This window comes from Pipra filicauda, unplaced genomic scaffold, assembly GCF_003945595.2.
Source record: "Pipra filicauda isolate LSUMZ 115617 unplaced genomic scaffold, ASM394559v2 scaffold68_size4259465_pilon, whole genome shotgun sequence".
In the NCBI taxonomy this organism is placed as follows: domain Eukaryota; kingdom Metazoa; phylum Chordata; class Aves; order Passeriformes; family Pipridae; genus Pipra; species Pipra filicauda.
The window spans coordinates 4,075,093-4,088,156 of record NW_024104853.1 but is presented as its reverse complement, the minus strand read 5'-3'; the positions used below and the strand labels follow the sequence as shown (position 1 = coordinate 4,088,156).

General features: G+C 43.5%; 1 protein-coding gene across 2 annotated transcripts in view; it reads left to right on the top strand.

Annotated features, from left to right (window-relative positions):
* The window catches only part of DHRSX (dehydrogenase/reductase X-linked), a 208,980-nt gene that overhangs the window by 152,263 nt on the left and 43,653 nt on the right, over positions 1 to 13,064 (top strand). For both annotated transcript variants that reach the window (XM_027751289.2, XM_027751288.2), the window contains one exon: positions 9,730 to 9,937. In XM_027751289.2, the coding sequence (XP_027607090.2) occupies positions 9,730 to 9,937 (208 nt within the window). The remainder of the gene's footprint in view (positions 1 to 9,729; positions 9,938 to 13,064) is intronic.

Here is a 13,064-nt window from a genome sequence, read left to right as displayed (position 1 = left end):
GCCTGGACTTTTATCAGCAGTCATCAGCCAGAGATTTTACTGTATTTGAATAACATTGTTATCTGCCAGAATGATATGTGTCCTTGTAGTGGGTTAACCCTGGCTGGATGCCAGGTACCCACTAAGCCACTCTCATTCTCCCTCTGCAACTGGACAGAGGAGAGAAAAAAAAAAAGCTAAAGGATTCATGAGGTAAGAGCTGGGAGAGGTCAGTTACTGATTGCCTTCATGGGCAAAACAGACTTGAAGTAGGGATATTACTTAAATTTATTACTAACAGGATAAGAGCCAAAGAGTGAGAGGTAAAATAATCTTAAAAACACCTTCTCCCCACCCCTCCTTTCTTCCATGTTCTCCCTCCTCCACCGCAGCGGTGCAGGGGCACGGGGAATGGGGGTTGTGGTCAGTTGTTGTTTCTGCCGCTGCTCAGGGAGAGGAGTCCTTTCCCTGCTCCCATGGGGTCCCTCCCATGGGAGACAAGTCCTTGATGGACCTCTCCTCTGTAAGTCCATCCCTTGGGCAGCAGTTCTTCCCAAACTGCTGTGCTGTGGGTCACTCCTCCATGGGGTGCAGTCCTTCACGAATGAGCTGTACCAATGTGGGTCCCCCACAGGGGCCACAAGTCCTGCCCAGGAAAAACCTGCTCCGGCGTGGGCCTCCCTCTCCACAGGCTGCAGGTCTCTGGCAGGACCCCACTCCATCTTGGGCTTCCCACGGGATCGCATCCTCCTTCATGCGTCCACCTGCTCCAGCATGGGCTCCTCCATGGGCTGCAGGTGGGTCTCTGCACCCCGATGGTCCTCCATGGGCTGCAGGGGCACAGCTGCTCCACCATGGTCTGCACCACGGGCTGCAGGGGCCTCAGCTCTGGAGTCTGGAGCACCTCCTGCCCCTCATTCTGCACTGACCTTGATGTCTACATTGTTGTTCACATGTTCTCACTCTGCTCTTCCCTGGCTGGAATTCTTTCTGTGCAATGGCTTCTGTTCTTAAATATGTTATCATGGAGGTGTTACTATCACTCTTGATTGGCTCAGCCTTGGCCAGCGGCAGGAAGTCCATCCTGGAGCCGGCTGGCATTGGCTGCACTGGACAGGGGAAGCTTCTAGCAGCTTCTAACAGAAAGCCACCCCTGTAGCCCCCCTCATTACCAAAACCCAGCCACAGAAACCCACTACAATCCTATATAAAGATATCAGATTTCTTATAAAAGGTTTATTGTTTATTAGAAGAACTAATAAGTTAGAAGAGCAACTTTAGACTACTTCTGGCTTGCAAACAGTAAGGATTTCATTCAAGAAAATCCTGAATTTTGTTTGAAACTGTCTTTGTCTTTCTGAATATTTCCAAAGCTTTTTCTATGTCTGTGATATCAAACACTTTTTGAAAAGGGAAATATCTCAGGCTCCACAAGCTGCAGGTTCTTGACCCATTTGCTTTTATATCCTGAATGTGAATGTTTTATCAGTTGAAGACAGATACAAATTTCAGCTATTGATGGATTAGGAAACCCAACTGGTTCTACTTAAGTGTGTGGAACACTTGCCATTGGCTTTTCTGAAAGGCAGAAGTGAAATTGCAAACCAAAATATTTTACTTCTAAGAGAACATCCTATTAAATTAGAAAGCTGTGACTGACTGTCTTATTTTAGGATTGTGAATGGGATAACTCATCATTGTGCCAGCTTAAATAACCAAATAGTTGCTGAGCATATTTTTAGGAAACAAAGGGTTGGGGTTTTTTTAACTAGACCCAATTATGAATGCTCTGATATATTTTAGTGTAAAATCAAACCTCTGTTATGGATTGTATTTTCTTTTTTTAACTGACACATTTTCCAAGGAACTAGCCTGAGCCTTCTGTGTTCACCATATAGCAGCATGACATTGATTCAGAAAGTGGATCTGTTCTTAAGGAGGTATTACAGCCTGTTCAGTGATGTTCTGAACCTACCAAGATCTGGTTGTTGTTCTCACAGTCCTTGAATATGGATTGTCTCCTTTTTTTCTTTTTCTTTTCTTTAATCTGCTGAGAAACTAAGAGCTTGCCTTTGCTGGAAAGACGCATTACTTTATCTTTTTTGACACAGTTAATACAGTCCACTTCTTCCCTGTGGGCATTATAGGTGGGTCTGGGAGCACTAGCAGTAGATATTACTTAATTTTCAGTTCCTCATTACTTAGCCAAACTTTTAATGTTTGGGCTAAGAGCTTCCATGCCAAGTATTTGCCTGACGCTGATTTATTTCTCCTTGTAATGCCAGATAAAACAGTTTACATGTTTCTGGCAATGATAAGACAAAATCTTAGGATTTTGTTAATGTCAAAAATGACAGCAATTTCTTTCATAAAGGCTCTGGTATTATCACAGTTTGAAAATGAATGCAGGCAAGATGCTGCCTTTTTGTCAGTGGTGGCTACACCTTTGCCACCCATGGAATATTAGAATCATAGAATCATAGAATCATAGAATCATAGAATCGATTGGGTTGGAAAAGACCTCCGAGATCATCGAGTCCAACCCTTGGTCCAAATCCAGTCCATTTACTAGATCATGGCACTCAGTGCCACGTCCAATCTGCGTTTAAAAATCTCCAGGGATGGTGAATCCACCACCTCTCTGGGCAGCCCCTTCCAATGCCTGATTACTCTCTCTGTAAAGAATTTTCTCCTGATATCCAACTTAAATTTCCCCTGGCGGAGCTTAAGCCCGTGCCCCCTTGTCCTATTGCTGAGTGCCTGAGAGAAGAGACCAACCCCCACCTGGCTAGAACTTCCCTTCAGGTAGTTATTCCTATGATAGGTAAAGTCAGAAGCCTGTTAAGCACTGCAGTTTGTAAACCACCTGTTATGCTTTACTTGCTGAAGATATTCCTATACCAGGCATGTCCCAAATCGAGACTGAGCAGTTCTTTCTGCTGGAATCACAACCCTGAGTCATGGTGGGAGGTACTGTGTGCAGGTAAATGCACCAGCACTGGGACTGGGCACCAATGTCCCAGCTGCTCCTTGTGGCTGCCTCTGAACTGGGGTGGAGATGGGCACTGCATCTCACTTCAGGCTCCTCCAGTTTCTCCACAGTCCAGACTTGTTGCTTCAGTCCTCCATGATCCCTGTGAAAAGTTTCTGTCCTATGAAAAGTAGACTGTGAAGAGTTGATTGGAGGGATGGTGAACAGGACTCTTAGTTGGGAACCATTAGGATGGCGGAAACCTTGATTGCAAAACATTTGAGTTTGCTGATTGAAAGTCTTTTAAACAGAATTAAACTATGAATGTAGCATATGTTATTAAATATCAGAAAATTAATAAGAAAGTAAGTATCGGAGCAGAGCTGGGATGGGTAGTGAGGATGAAGAGAGGCATTAGGTGTGTCTGAACTGTAGGAGATGTCTCAATCAGAGTTTGGAAATGCTTAGATACCACATAATGCTCAAGAATTGAGTCCTTATTTTGGGGGCTGGAGTCTCTGTTGGGCACTGATTGAACATTCTTTTGCAGTGAGGCAGTTCTTGACTGATCTCTTATTTGCAAGTTTACTGATGTTTAACAGAGATGAGAATTACCCCTCCTGGTGGGGATGTGATTGGAACTTTCCTTCTGCTTGGTCACCGACTTCCACATAACCTGTAGAAAGAAATTTGTAACTTAGTCACAACTGGTTGAAACTGAAGGGAGGATGGAGAAGCTGGTAGGAGCCTCAGAGCCAGGGATGATGGTTCCATAAGGAAACCAACCTCAGAAGTGAGAGGAGAGTGAGCCAGGCGTTTGACAGGCAGATGCCTGCAGGGTGCAGAGTGATCTTGTGGTTGAGACACAAAGGTGCTAGAGTGGCTGAGTAAGAAACTTAGAGACAAGGAACTTACTGTTTGCAGGGAAGCAGAGAGGCAGATGAAGCTGATATGTGTATCTGGGGCTGAACCTCTCCCCTCCTTCCCAAACACATGCAGTTCCTTGATAAGATCAGCATCAGATCACCGGATTGTGGGGGTAAGGGAGGAGGGGAGCACAGCCCAGAACTTTGGCTGGGAAGCTGAACACTGTCCTTGGTTGGTCAGGGCTTTCATCTTCCCGGCACAGGGAGTTGGGGAAGCTGTCAGGAAGCCACTGTGCAGAAAAGGCAATGGGTAGTGTAGAGCCTCTTGCAAGGGAGCAGAAGGTGAGAGCTAGTGGGAGGGAACTTGTTCTGTGCTGGAGCAGAGGCTCAGTCAGATTCCTGTGGAGGAGATGTCTTGGGATGAGACAGGAAAGACTGAATGCTCTGGAAACTGAAATCATCTCCTCTGCAGACCCAATCTCGGTCCCTTCTCTTTATCAAACCTGTTTTCACAGTGCCTAATACCCTCAAGGAAAGTTCCATGCACAGGACATTGTCCCGGCACTGATGCCAGACAGGCTGACAGCAGGTGTCTTTGCACCTCCTCAAGGGTCAAGTGCATTGGTGTGAAATATGTGTGTCATCTACATGTCATTGTTATGCCCTGGGGTAAAAATTCTTGCTTTGCTTCACTTTTTTCCGATTTTGCTTTAGAAAATTGCATATATACTTATAAAGAGCTCAAAAGATACTAGGAAGAGCAAGAGTCTGAGCTCTCTCTGAGGAGACAAGAAGTAGGACCGTACCATTGGAGAGCTGTACCAAGCTTCATCTGTATTTTTGTGGTTTTCTTCTAAACTGTTGGGATTTTTACCTTTTCAGCTTTTATATACTGTTAATCTGGCTTTGTGTTTGGTGCTGTCTAGACTTGGAACACTTTTATGGGATACCAATAGGCATATGACATACCTTTAGCACTGGACTATGGGTTAGGGATGTGGCTTAGCAAGCAGTGTGTCGCAGCAGTGCTCTAAATTCACTGCTCTGCAGCCCAGATGAGGTGTACCTGTAAAAAACAATCATGTGGGTACCGTTGTGTCTCCAGAAAGCAATTCTGGGGGCAATTCTTCCAATAAGGCATTACCCCTTCTCGTTGCTCACTAGCCAGGAGAGACCCACAAGGCAGGTGTATTCTAGGATCGCATAGCCCAGATGAATAAGGGGGAACAAGCAATCTGGGATAGGCAGCCCAGCCAGGAAACTTGCAGGGTTCATCTGTTCAGGAGAGAAGTGGGCTATACTATTTTATATGTAGGTACACCCATAGCTGTTTTGGTGTATGGGTGTGAAGAATAGAGTGGTTTTGACATTCAGTTGAGTGAGGTGGGTTGCCTTGTGTGACTGCACTCATGGGATGGAAAATGCTGCTAAATGCATTGGCTAAACCAATACAAAGCCTGTATAGAGGAAAGGCTTTGTGCTTTTACTGGAAGTACTGTCTCAGTTAATTTTTGCCCTGGGGAATATTTTTGATACAGGATGTATCTCTTCCCTGTAAATAGGAAAAATTGGGTGAATGTGATTATTTAGGTTCACCTCCTTCTGTGAAGGTGTTACGTGGCTGACCATTTGCATTATCTGCCCAGCCTTTGGGTGTCTGGGGATAAAAGGACTTGTGTGAACGGGATCTGCCCTCACATCCTCTTCTGTGAGCCTGGCTGGGAAGGAAGACATTTTGTTCTGCATGTGAAAAAGAGATTCTAAGTCTTTCTTTTGTAGTGAGTTTGAGAGAACTGACTTTAAAAACCTCCAAGTAGCTCACTGTAAATATGTTCAGATGAGTGAAATATTTGTATTTTTACAGCTCTTAAAACATATTTTGTAATGGAGATGAAGGATGTCTTTGCAGTGGGAGGTACAGGAGTTACAGCAATGTTTGTCATCGTCTGCAGTATGAGCAGGCATAGTAAAAATTCTCCTGTATAATTCAATAAAAATGTGGTATGCCTGGCCTGTAATATTTACAACTATCATAAACTTTTTGGTTATGTTGTGTGTGCTATCAGATCCATTTTGCTCTTAAAATCACACAAGGCTTGATTAATTGATGGATCAGAAACCAAGAGTTTCATTAGAAACTTTAATAGAAAATAGCTATAAATGCCTGTTTACAAAGACAGTTCCCTTGAGGTATATTCATTCTTTGAGTGAAAAATACAACTTTTGCCTAGTCATAGAAGCAGAAAATGATAGAATTTTTTTTATTCATTAAAGCTAATTAAAAATATGTATAATTTGACCATATACAATAAATGCAGAACTGCAGTACATTGGAGTGTATTATTATATCTATAAGAAGAGCAGCTGTTCAGCATAGTTATGCAGAAAAATATTTTCCTTATTCTATTTTATTTCTACTCCTGCAAAAGCATACATCCATGTGTCATTTAGGCAGTTTTCTGTGCACATGCTGTCAGTCTTTTGCTGGAATATTTCAGTAACAGCTAATGAATTACAAAGTAAGAGTTCATGTTCAGCTTACTTATTAATTCATTTTCTAATGCCATACCATCTTCTGGAGACAATCCAGCTAAATCAGGGGGAAAAAAGTATAAGATGCTTGTATCAGAAGTGAGGTGTTTGACATTAATGGTTTGTGTGCTGCCACTTCAAATTTCACATGCACTCCAAAAAAATGATGAGGCTGACTATTGATAATTAAAATCGGAAAGATACTGAGTTGTATGGATTCCATACTGGAAGAATTGTTCTTAGTTTGCAATGAAGAGATAAGGGATTTGCTAATGTTTCAGATAGTACTGGATTAATCCAAAGAATTAAAAATAGAAGCAGTTTTCATTCTTTGAGTTACCATTTGGGGCCCTTAAGTAAAGCTGATGATGTTTCTGGACAAGAGAAAATCAATAGCATGCCAATTTTAGTATCTACTGAATGTTAGGTAGTTAATAATTTAAAAAAGAGAGCTTGCTGCTACACTTCCAAGGTTTTCCCTTTTGTCAGGGAAGCATCCAGGTTCAGTTGCCTGTTGGGTATTCCTTTGTATGCTCACTTTCAGTGAATTAAAATGGCTTCTCCTCAAATAAGAGAAACTGCCCTCAGACTGCAGGGCAAGATTTTTTTGACAGCCTTACTATGAACCACCTCAAAGATGAGAGCCTTTAAAAAAAGGAAAAAAAAGTCTTTCAAAGGTGTTCAGGCTTGTTATTATTTGACCAGCTATTGAAGACAAAAAGGAAATTGTAGTAGCATCAAATGCAAGCAGAGGTGATTGTGACTGCTCAAACACTTGACCACAATTTCTTCTCAGAGGGCGCTTCTGAAGAAGGAGCAAAATAATTTTGGGAAGTGTGTATCTTAACAGTTGTGCATTGCATGAGTGAAAATTTTTTCTGTCTCCTGACCTGAGCTCAGGTCTGTTTTTTCTTCCAGGATGCGCAGCGCAGATGGTGGAGACTAATTGGGGTGGAGGGCAAAGCCTCTATGTGTTCTTGAAATCCTGTGCCTCTCTGGAGGTCAGGGGGGCAGTTGCTGTGGCACAGGCATCCTCGGGGCTAATGTGAGCAATGACAGCCTTGCTGTGTTTGCCTGCTGGTTGTGATGCAAAGCTGAATGGCTGTAGCAGCTGTCTAACACACTTCTCTGAGGACAAATTCCTCCATCCCTCTGTCTGACTCAGCCAACAGAAATGTGTCTGCGCATGGAGGGGTCCTACAGTGAGCCCTGCAGCAGCCCCAGCAGATGCAGAAGCAGCATTTGGGGTTCAGTGCAGCCTTGTTGTGCCAAGGCTGTTTTATGTTGGCTGCCTTTTCTTGGACTTGTATTTTACCAGTGTTGCTGCAAACAGACCTCTGGCAAACTGTTTCCTTCTGCCTTTTCCAAATGTCAGAGCTTTGGAGGGCAGGATGGGCCTCAGATATATGCAGATCTTTTCCTTGTATCAGCCCTGGTGCTCTGAGATGCAGCAATATTCCCATCTGCCCTCCAACAGCTCATGCTGAGTTCTGTCTTTGTTAAAACTTGTACTGTAGCAAGCCGAGACTTGGTCTGGGAACTTGAGGTTTGTTGCCGTTCCCACATTTTCCTTCTTCCCAGAAAACAAGAAAAAGTCACAACTGGGCTTGTCTCACGTTTGCATCTGTCCATAACCTTCACACCAGGTTTCAGTCCCAGCCATGGTTCCAAGTGTGATTATATGCAGTTTAGAAAAGAAATAGAACTCTGTTTTCAACTCTATGAGAATTTGCCCCATCCATCAGACTAAGTGCTGCTGAAGAAGGAGAATACAGTGTGACACCTCACCAGATGCCCTCTAATTTGTGTCTTCCCATAGGTGAAGTTGAGATTTGACACGCAGAGAAACCACATCTGCTAGTTGGGTTTTTCTGTCATTCGGAGAGTTCTGGGAAAGTGGCTATATTGACAGAGGGAGATGCTAATCAGAGCTTTTGTAGAGCCTTATCATGTAATTTGCATTGCGTTTCTTTTGTTGTACCATCAGTCAGCATCGTTTATGTACAGTCTTAAGTTGCTGTGTTACACCCAAACCTTTTGATTTCTCAACCAGAAGATCTTCTCAAGTTTCTTCCCCTCATGCTCCTTCTCCAGTTTCTCCATTAAGCAGTAGGAAGCTATAGGTGAATTGCTATGGGTGTTTGCCATACTGAAAAGATCTTGAAAATATCTCCCCTTTTGTCCAAGCAGCAGCAACAAAGCAGGACTGTTGGGTGGCAGGACCCCCAAAGGAATGGTGTAGAGGCTTAGCATGTACAATTTAAAATGCTCATTTAAAGTGCCATCACCAGGCTGACATCAAGAAATGGGATGATAAAGGTTACATAATGGGCAGGTGAAGTAGCGCAAGGATTAAGCTGACGCTCTCTTATGTCTGTGAGCAGAGGTGGCCTTTCTGCTGTATCATATTCATGTATTTTAGAGAGAAGACAAGCATCCTACAACACTATTTTCCAGGAACCATGTCCATCTGCCTTTAAATTACGAAGGTCATGTCCACTTGTACAGTAATTAAATTTTAATAAAATAAGAAGAATTTATAGTATTCAAATCTATGCTATAATTGAGCAGGATAGTTATCCCCCACACAGCCTCAGTACATGATATAATTTATGCACGAGCTCAGAATTTTCTGCAAGATGCTGAAATCAACATTGCACATTAGGGATGTGGATACTTACTTATTTTAGACACTGTGTTTGAAAATTGTGGTTTGTAGATATTTATGCAAAAATATTGCCAAAATAAGCATTGAAAACATAATTTCAATATGCAGCTGCTTGTAAGCACAGTAATTAAGATTTATTGGGTAACTTTACTACATCTTTTCTTACCCACACCAGTGAGATAGAAGTTACAGACTTCAAATGCAGACTCAGCAGATCTTTAAACTCCAACCAGGACTCAGGAGAAAGGTGTCTGGGAGAGCAGATCTGCTGCTTCTCCTGGTCTTGTCTCCACTGCTCTGAGCTCTTTGGTGGGAGGGAATGGAGGGTTCTTGGGATCACCAAATTCTCCCTCTTGCAGATGGATTAATTATTTTTGTGGATCTGCAATATTGCATTCTGGCATGACAGCAGTGGGTTAATTTAGCTTTTAATGTCTTCAAAACACTTTTCACAAATGAACTCATTTACCCTCAGTCCTGCAGGGAGGGAGGGAGAAAGTCAATCTAGATATTACTAGGATAAAGGAACTGAAATGGGGGTTTTGACATTTTTCTTGTCAGAAATCATTCGGTGCCTACACTTCACATACCATCACCAGTCACTCATTGCTCTAAATGCTGTGATTACACTCTGCAGCAGGAGATCGTGCTCCATCTAGCTTGCTGCTCCTCTGAAATAAATCAACAAGTTTTACCTCTACTTTTTCCTCCAGCTGGGGTGATGCTGGTCCCTGAAAGGAAGACGGAGGATGGATTTGAGGAGCACTTCGGCTTGAACTACTTGGGACACTTCTTGTTGACTAACCTCCTGTTGGATATGCTGAAGCAATCAGGAACGCACAGTAACAACGCTAGGATCATCACTGTCTCATCAGCCACCCATTATGTAGGCGAATTGCACCTAAACGACTTACAAAGCAGGTACCGATCTCTTTTTGGTATTCAGTGATCTGTAGTAAGCCTGTGCAGATTAAACTCCGAGGGAGTTATTGTTGAGTACTGAATGTGGTAGGGTTTTGTTGCCTTTTTTTTTTCTTTTTAAATGAATGGTGATTCTCAAGCAGTTGCTCAGTTGCTTAATATCTTTCAGGCTTGAACAAAGCTTGCAGCCTTGAGTCAAAGATACAAATAATTTATAAGCTTCTGAACTTAGTTTTTTATTCTGGTCTTTGAAAGCCTCACTTTCTGATTGCTATGCTGCGGTGATGGTAGTGGTGCAGCGCCTGGACTCGTCAGTGCTTATCAGAGAGACTCTCAATAACTGGGATGTTTTAAAATGGCTTGGGTGAATGCTAATAGACATCGTACTCAAGTGGATGCATACACAGGGGCCCTGCTCCTGCCCTCAGATGAGCTCAGACAGATGCCTGTGGCTGCTAGCTGCCTGCCTGCTGAGCGTGGGGATGCTGACTTGGCTCTGGGGGGGCAGTTAGCCCTTCCTGCCCAGCTGCCTCACAGCTGCGCCGGCCCATGCTGCCTGCTGCTCCTTTCTCCCTGGCAGCTCTGCCCACTGGCCTGCAGCTCCTACCACACTGTCCTCTTTTCCCTCAGCCTCTAGCCTCCGCCTTGTCCTGCAATGCTCCTGACATGCCAGTTCCCGCCCTTGGCTTCCCTCACAGCTCTGCTCTAGCTTCCCCCATCTGCCTCTCAGCCCCAGGCTGTGTCATCCTGCCCATCCCTGTCCCTGTCCCCACCCTTGTGGTCCTTGCACCCTCACACATCAGCCTGGCAATTCACTGCCAATGCTGGAGCCCCAGCTCCTGTCTGTGTGTCCTGTCTGTGCTTCCCGGAGAGCTTACTGAGATCTGAGCTGTGACCACCCGGGGTTTTTAACCCATTAAGATGGGTTAAAATGCATGGACAAATTCTGTGTGACTGCTTTCATTTAGAAAATCTGTGGATGGATGTCTATGGGATATTTCTAACATTAGGAAGACATCAAATGATGTGGTAAATGTCTCTGGTATCATACAGGAACTGTGTAGAGTGGTTTAGTTAAGGGAGGAATGGAAGGGTAACTGAGATAAACTTGAAAATTTCCCCATGCAGTCATGCGTGGCAATTATGTGCTTACTAACAGGCTCAAACAGAGCCCGTCTTCTCATGGGCTCCAGAGAGCTTCTGCCTGCACAGAGGCAGTCTGAGGTCTGCATTAATTCCATGGAGAAATTTTGTCTCCATCCTTTGACAGGGACCTCAGCACGTGTTCACAGTTACCTGGCCCAAGGTTTCGTTTTGGAACAAAGACTGAAATTAGAGGGCTGGGCTGTTTCTACTGCAGACAGTTTACATATGAATGCTGCATTAGGCATGTCAAACTTCTGATTACATGTTATGGCATCAGTTTTATTACAAGCCATTGTTTAAACTCTGTGGGGTAGTCACAGTTTAATCTCTTGCTTGTAAAACAACCACAGGAAATTACCCTTACTCTTCAGTTGATGTGCGTATTCATTGTTTCTGATGTGCTGAATGGCACCATGCAAGGTGGCTAAGGGGAATGCTATTAGTATGTCTTTGGGCTAAAGTGAGGAATGCAGAATTAATTGCAACTGTTCTGTGTCTCTAGATAACAGTAGTTTCCTTGATTATACCACGGTCTTGTACTGTGCCTCTTTAAATTAGGATCATCTCTACCTTTGATTCATCATTATTAGCCCATGTTTTAAAGGAACCAGAAATGATTCAGTTAGGAAAGTTATGGTTAAGCAAGGACACGACCTGTCTGACATAAAAAATAATAATACACCAGTCATATTTACCTGCAGCATTTGTGCCCTTTACATTTCTACACTATTGATGTAAGAAGGGCCACAAAGGACGACAGACTCTGACTGATTTTGCCTGCTCGTTCCCACATGGATGTTCTGAATCACTCAGGGGCACTAGCAGTGCCTGCTTTCCAAGCACACAGGCACACAAGTGGGACCCAGAGCAGGGTGTGAATTCAGCTCCAAACCTTTTCTTGATTCAGGTGGAAGAAGATGCTCCTGGCTATTTTTTTTTTTTTTGGCCTAACTGACAATAATCCCCCACTCAGATGAATCGTTTGTTATTGCCATAAATAGTGCTGCAAAAAACAGTGAGATCACTTGTGTGTTTGAGTGTGTGCCTACAGCATGAGCGGGTGGTTTAGCAGCCCTAGAGGACTGTTGCAGGATATCATACACAGAAATTGCCTACACCACGGGCCCTCGGAGATACCTTGTGATTCAGAGCAGTGTTTAAGAGCTTTAATGGATGAGGTAAAGACACCCATGGTAAACACTGTGATAGAACAGTGTTCCACTGGTGCTGCAGTTCTCCAGTGATACCATCTATCATTTTTGATGCTTGTGTGAATGGGAAATAATTCTAAAAATTATCTACTCCTTTTTTCCTTATTTTGAGTTGCACTAGTTAGCCATAATTCATTTTATGACTTGGGTGTATGTTCCCAGATTGGCTGGTAGTCCTAACCTTGCAGGAAGGCAGCAAAACAATCTGGAGTCATTATTGGAGAAAGGGGGACTGTATTCTCTGCTGGCAGCATACTGAATTGTTTACCATACTCTTGTCCATTATTCCTAGATGTTGGTTGGGCTAGTGTCCTGACTGGAGGTGAATGGCAGTAGCAGAGCAGGGATTCATCCATCAAACGTGGCAGAGAAGGAAAGGCAGAAGACTGTCTTGACTTAAAGGAGGCAGTAAACTGAGGTTCAGTTCTCTGCTTTACCACAGACTTTTCTATGGAATCCTTCTGCCACTCAGGAGACTGGATTGGCAGTCACAGCTGTGTCCTTTTCTCCTTGTAACTTGTCCTTGGTGCTGAGAGACCTGATCTGAAACCAGACGTCACCACTATCAGTGACCACAGGGCAACAGCATAACAAATAATTGTTGGAAGGCCTGTCCCATGAACACTGTTAAATGCAGCTTATGTTACTGCCTTCCGTGTTTCCTTTTAGGTTTGTTTCTGCCATCTTACCAATCTGATTTTCCCCATGTTACTCTTGTCAGCTCCTTTTTGGTGAGATGGTTAATCTAATTTTGTCTTTATATTCTATGC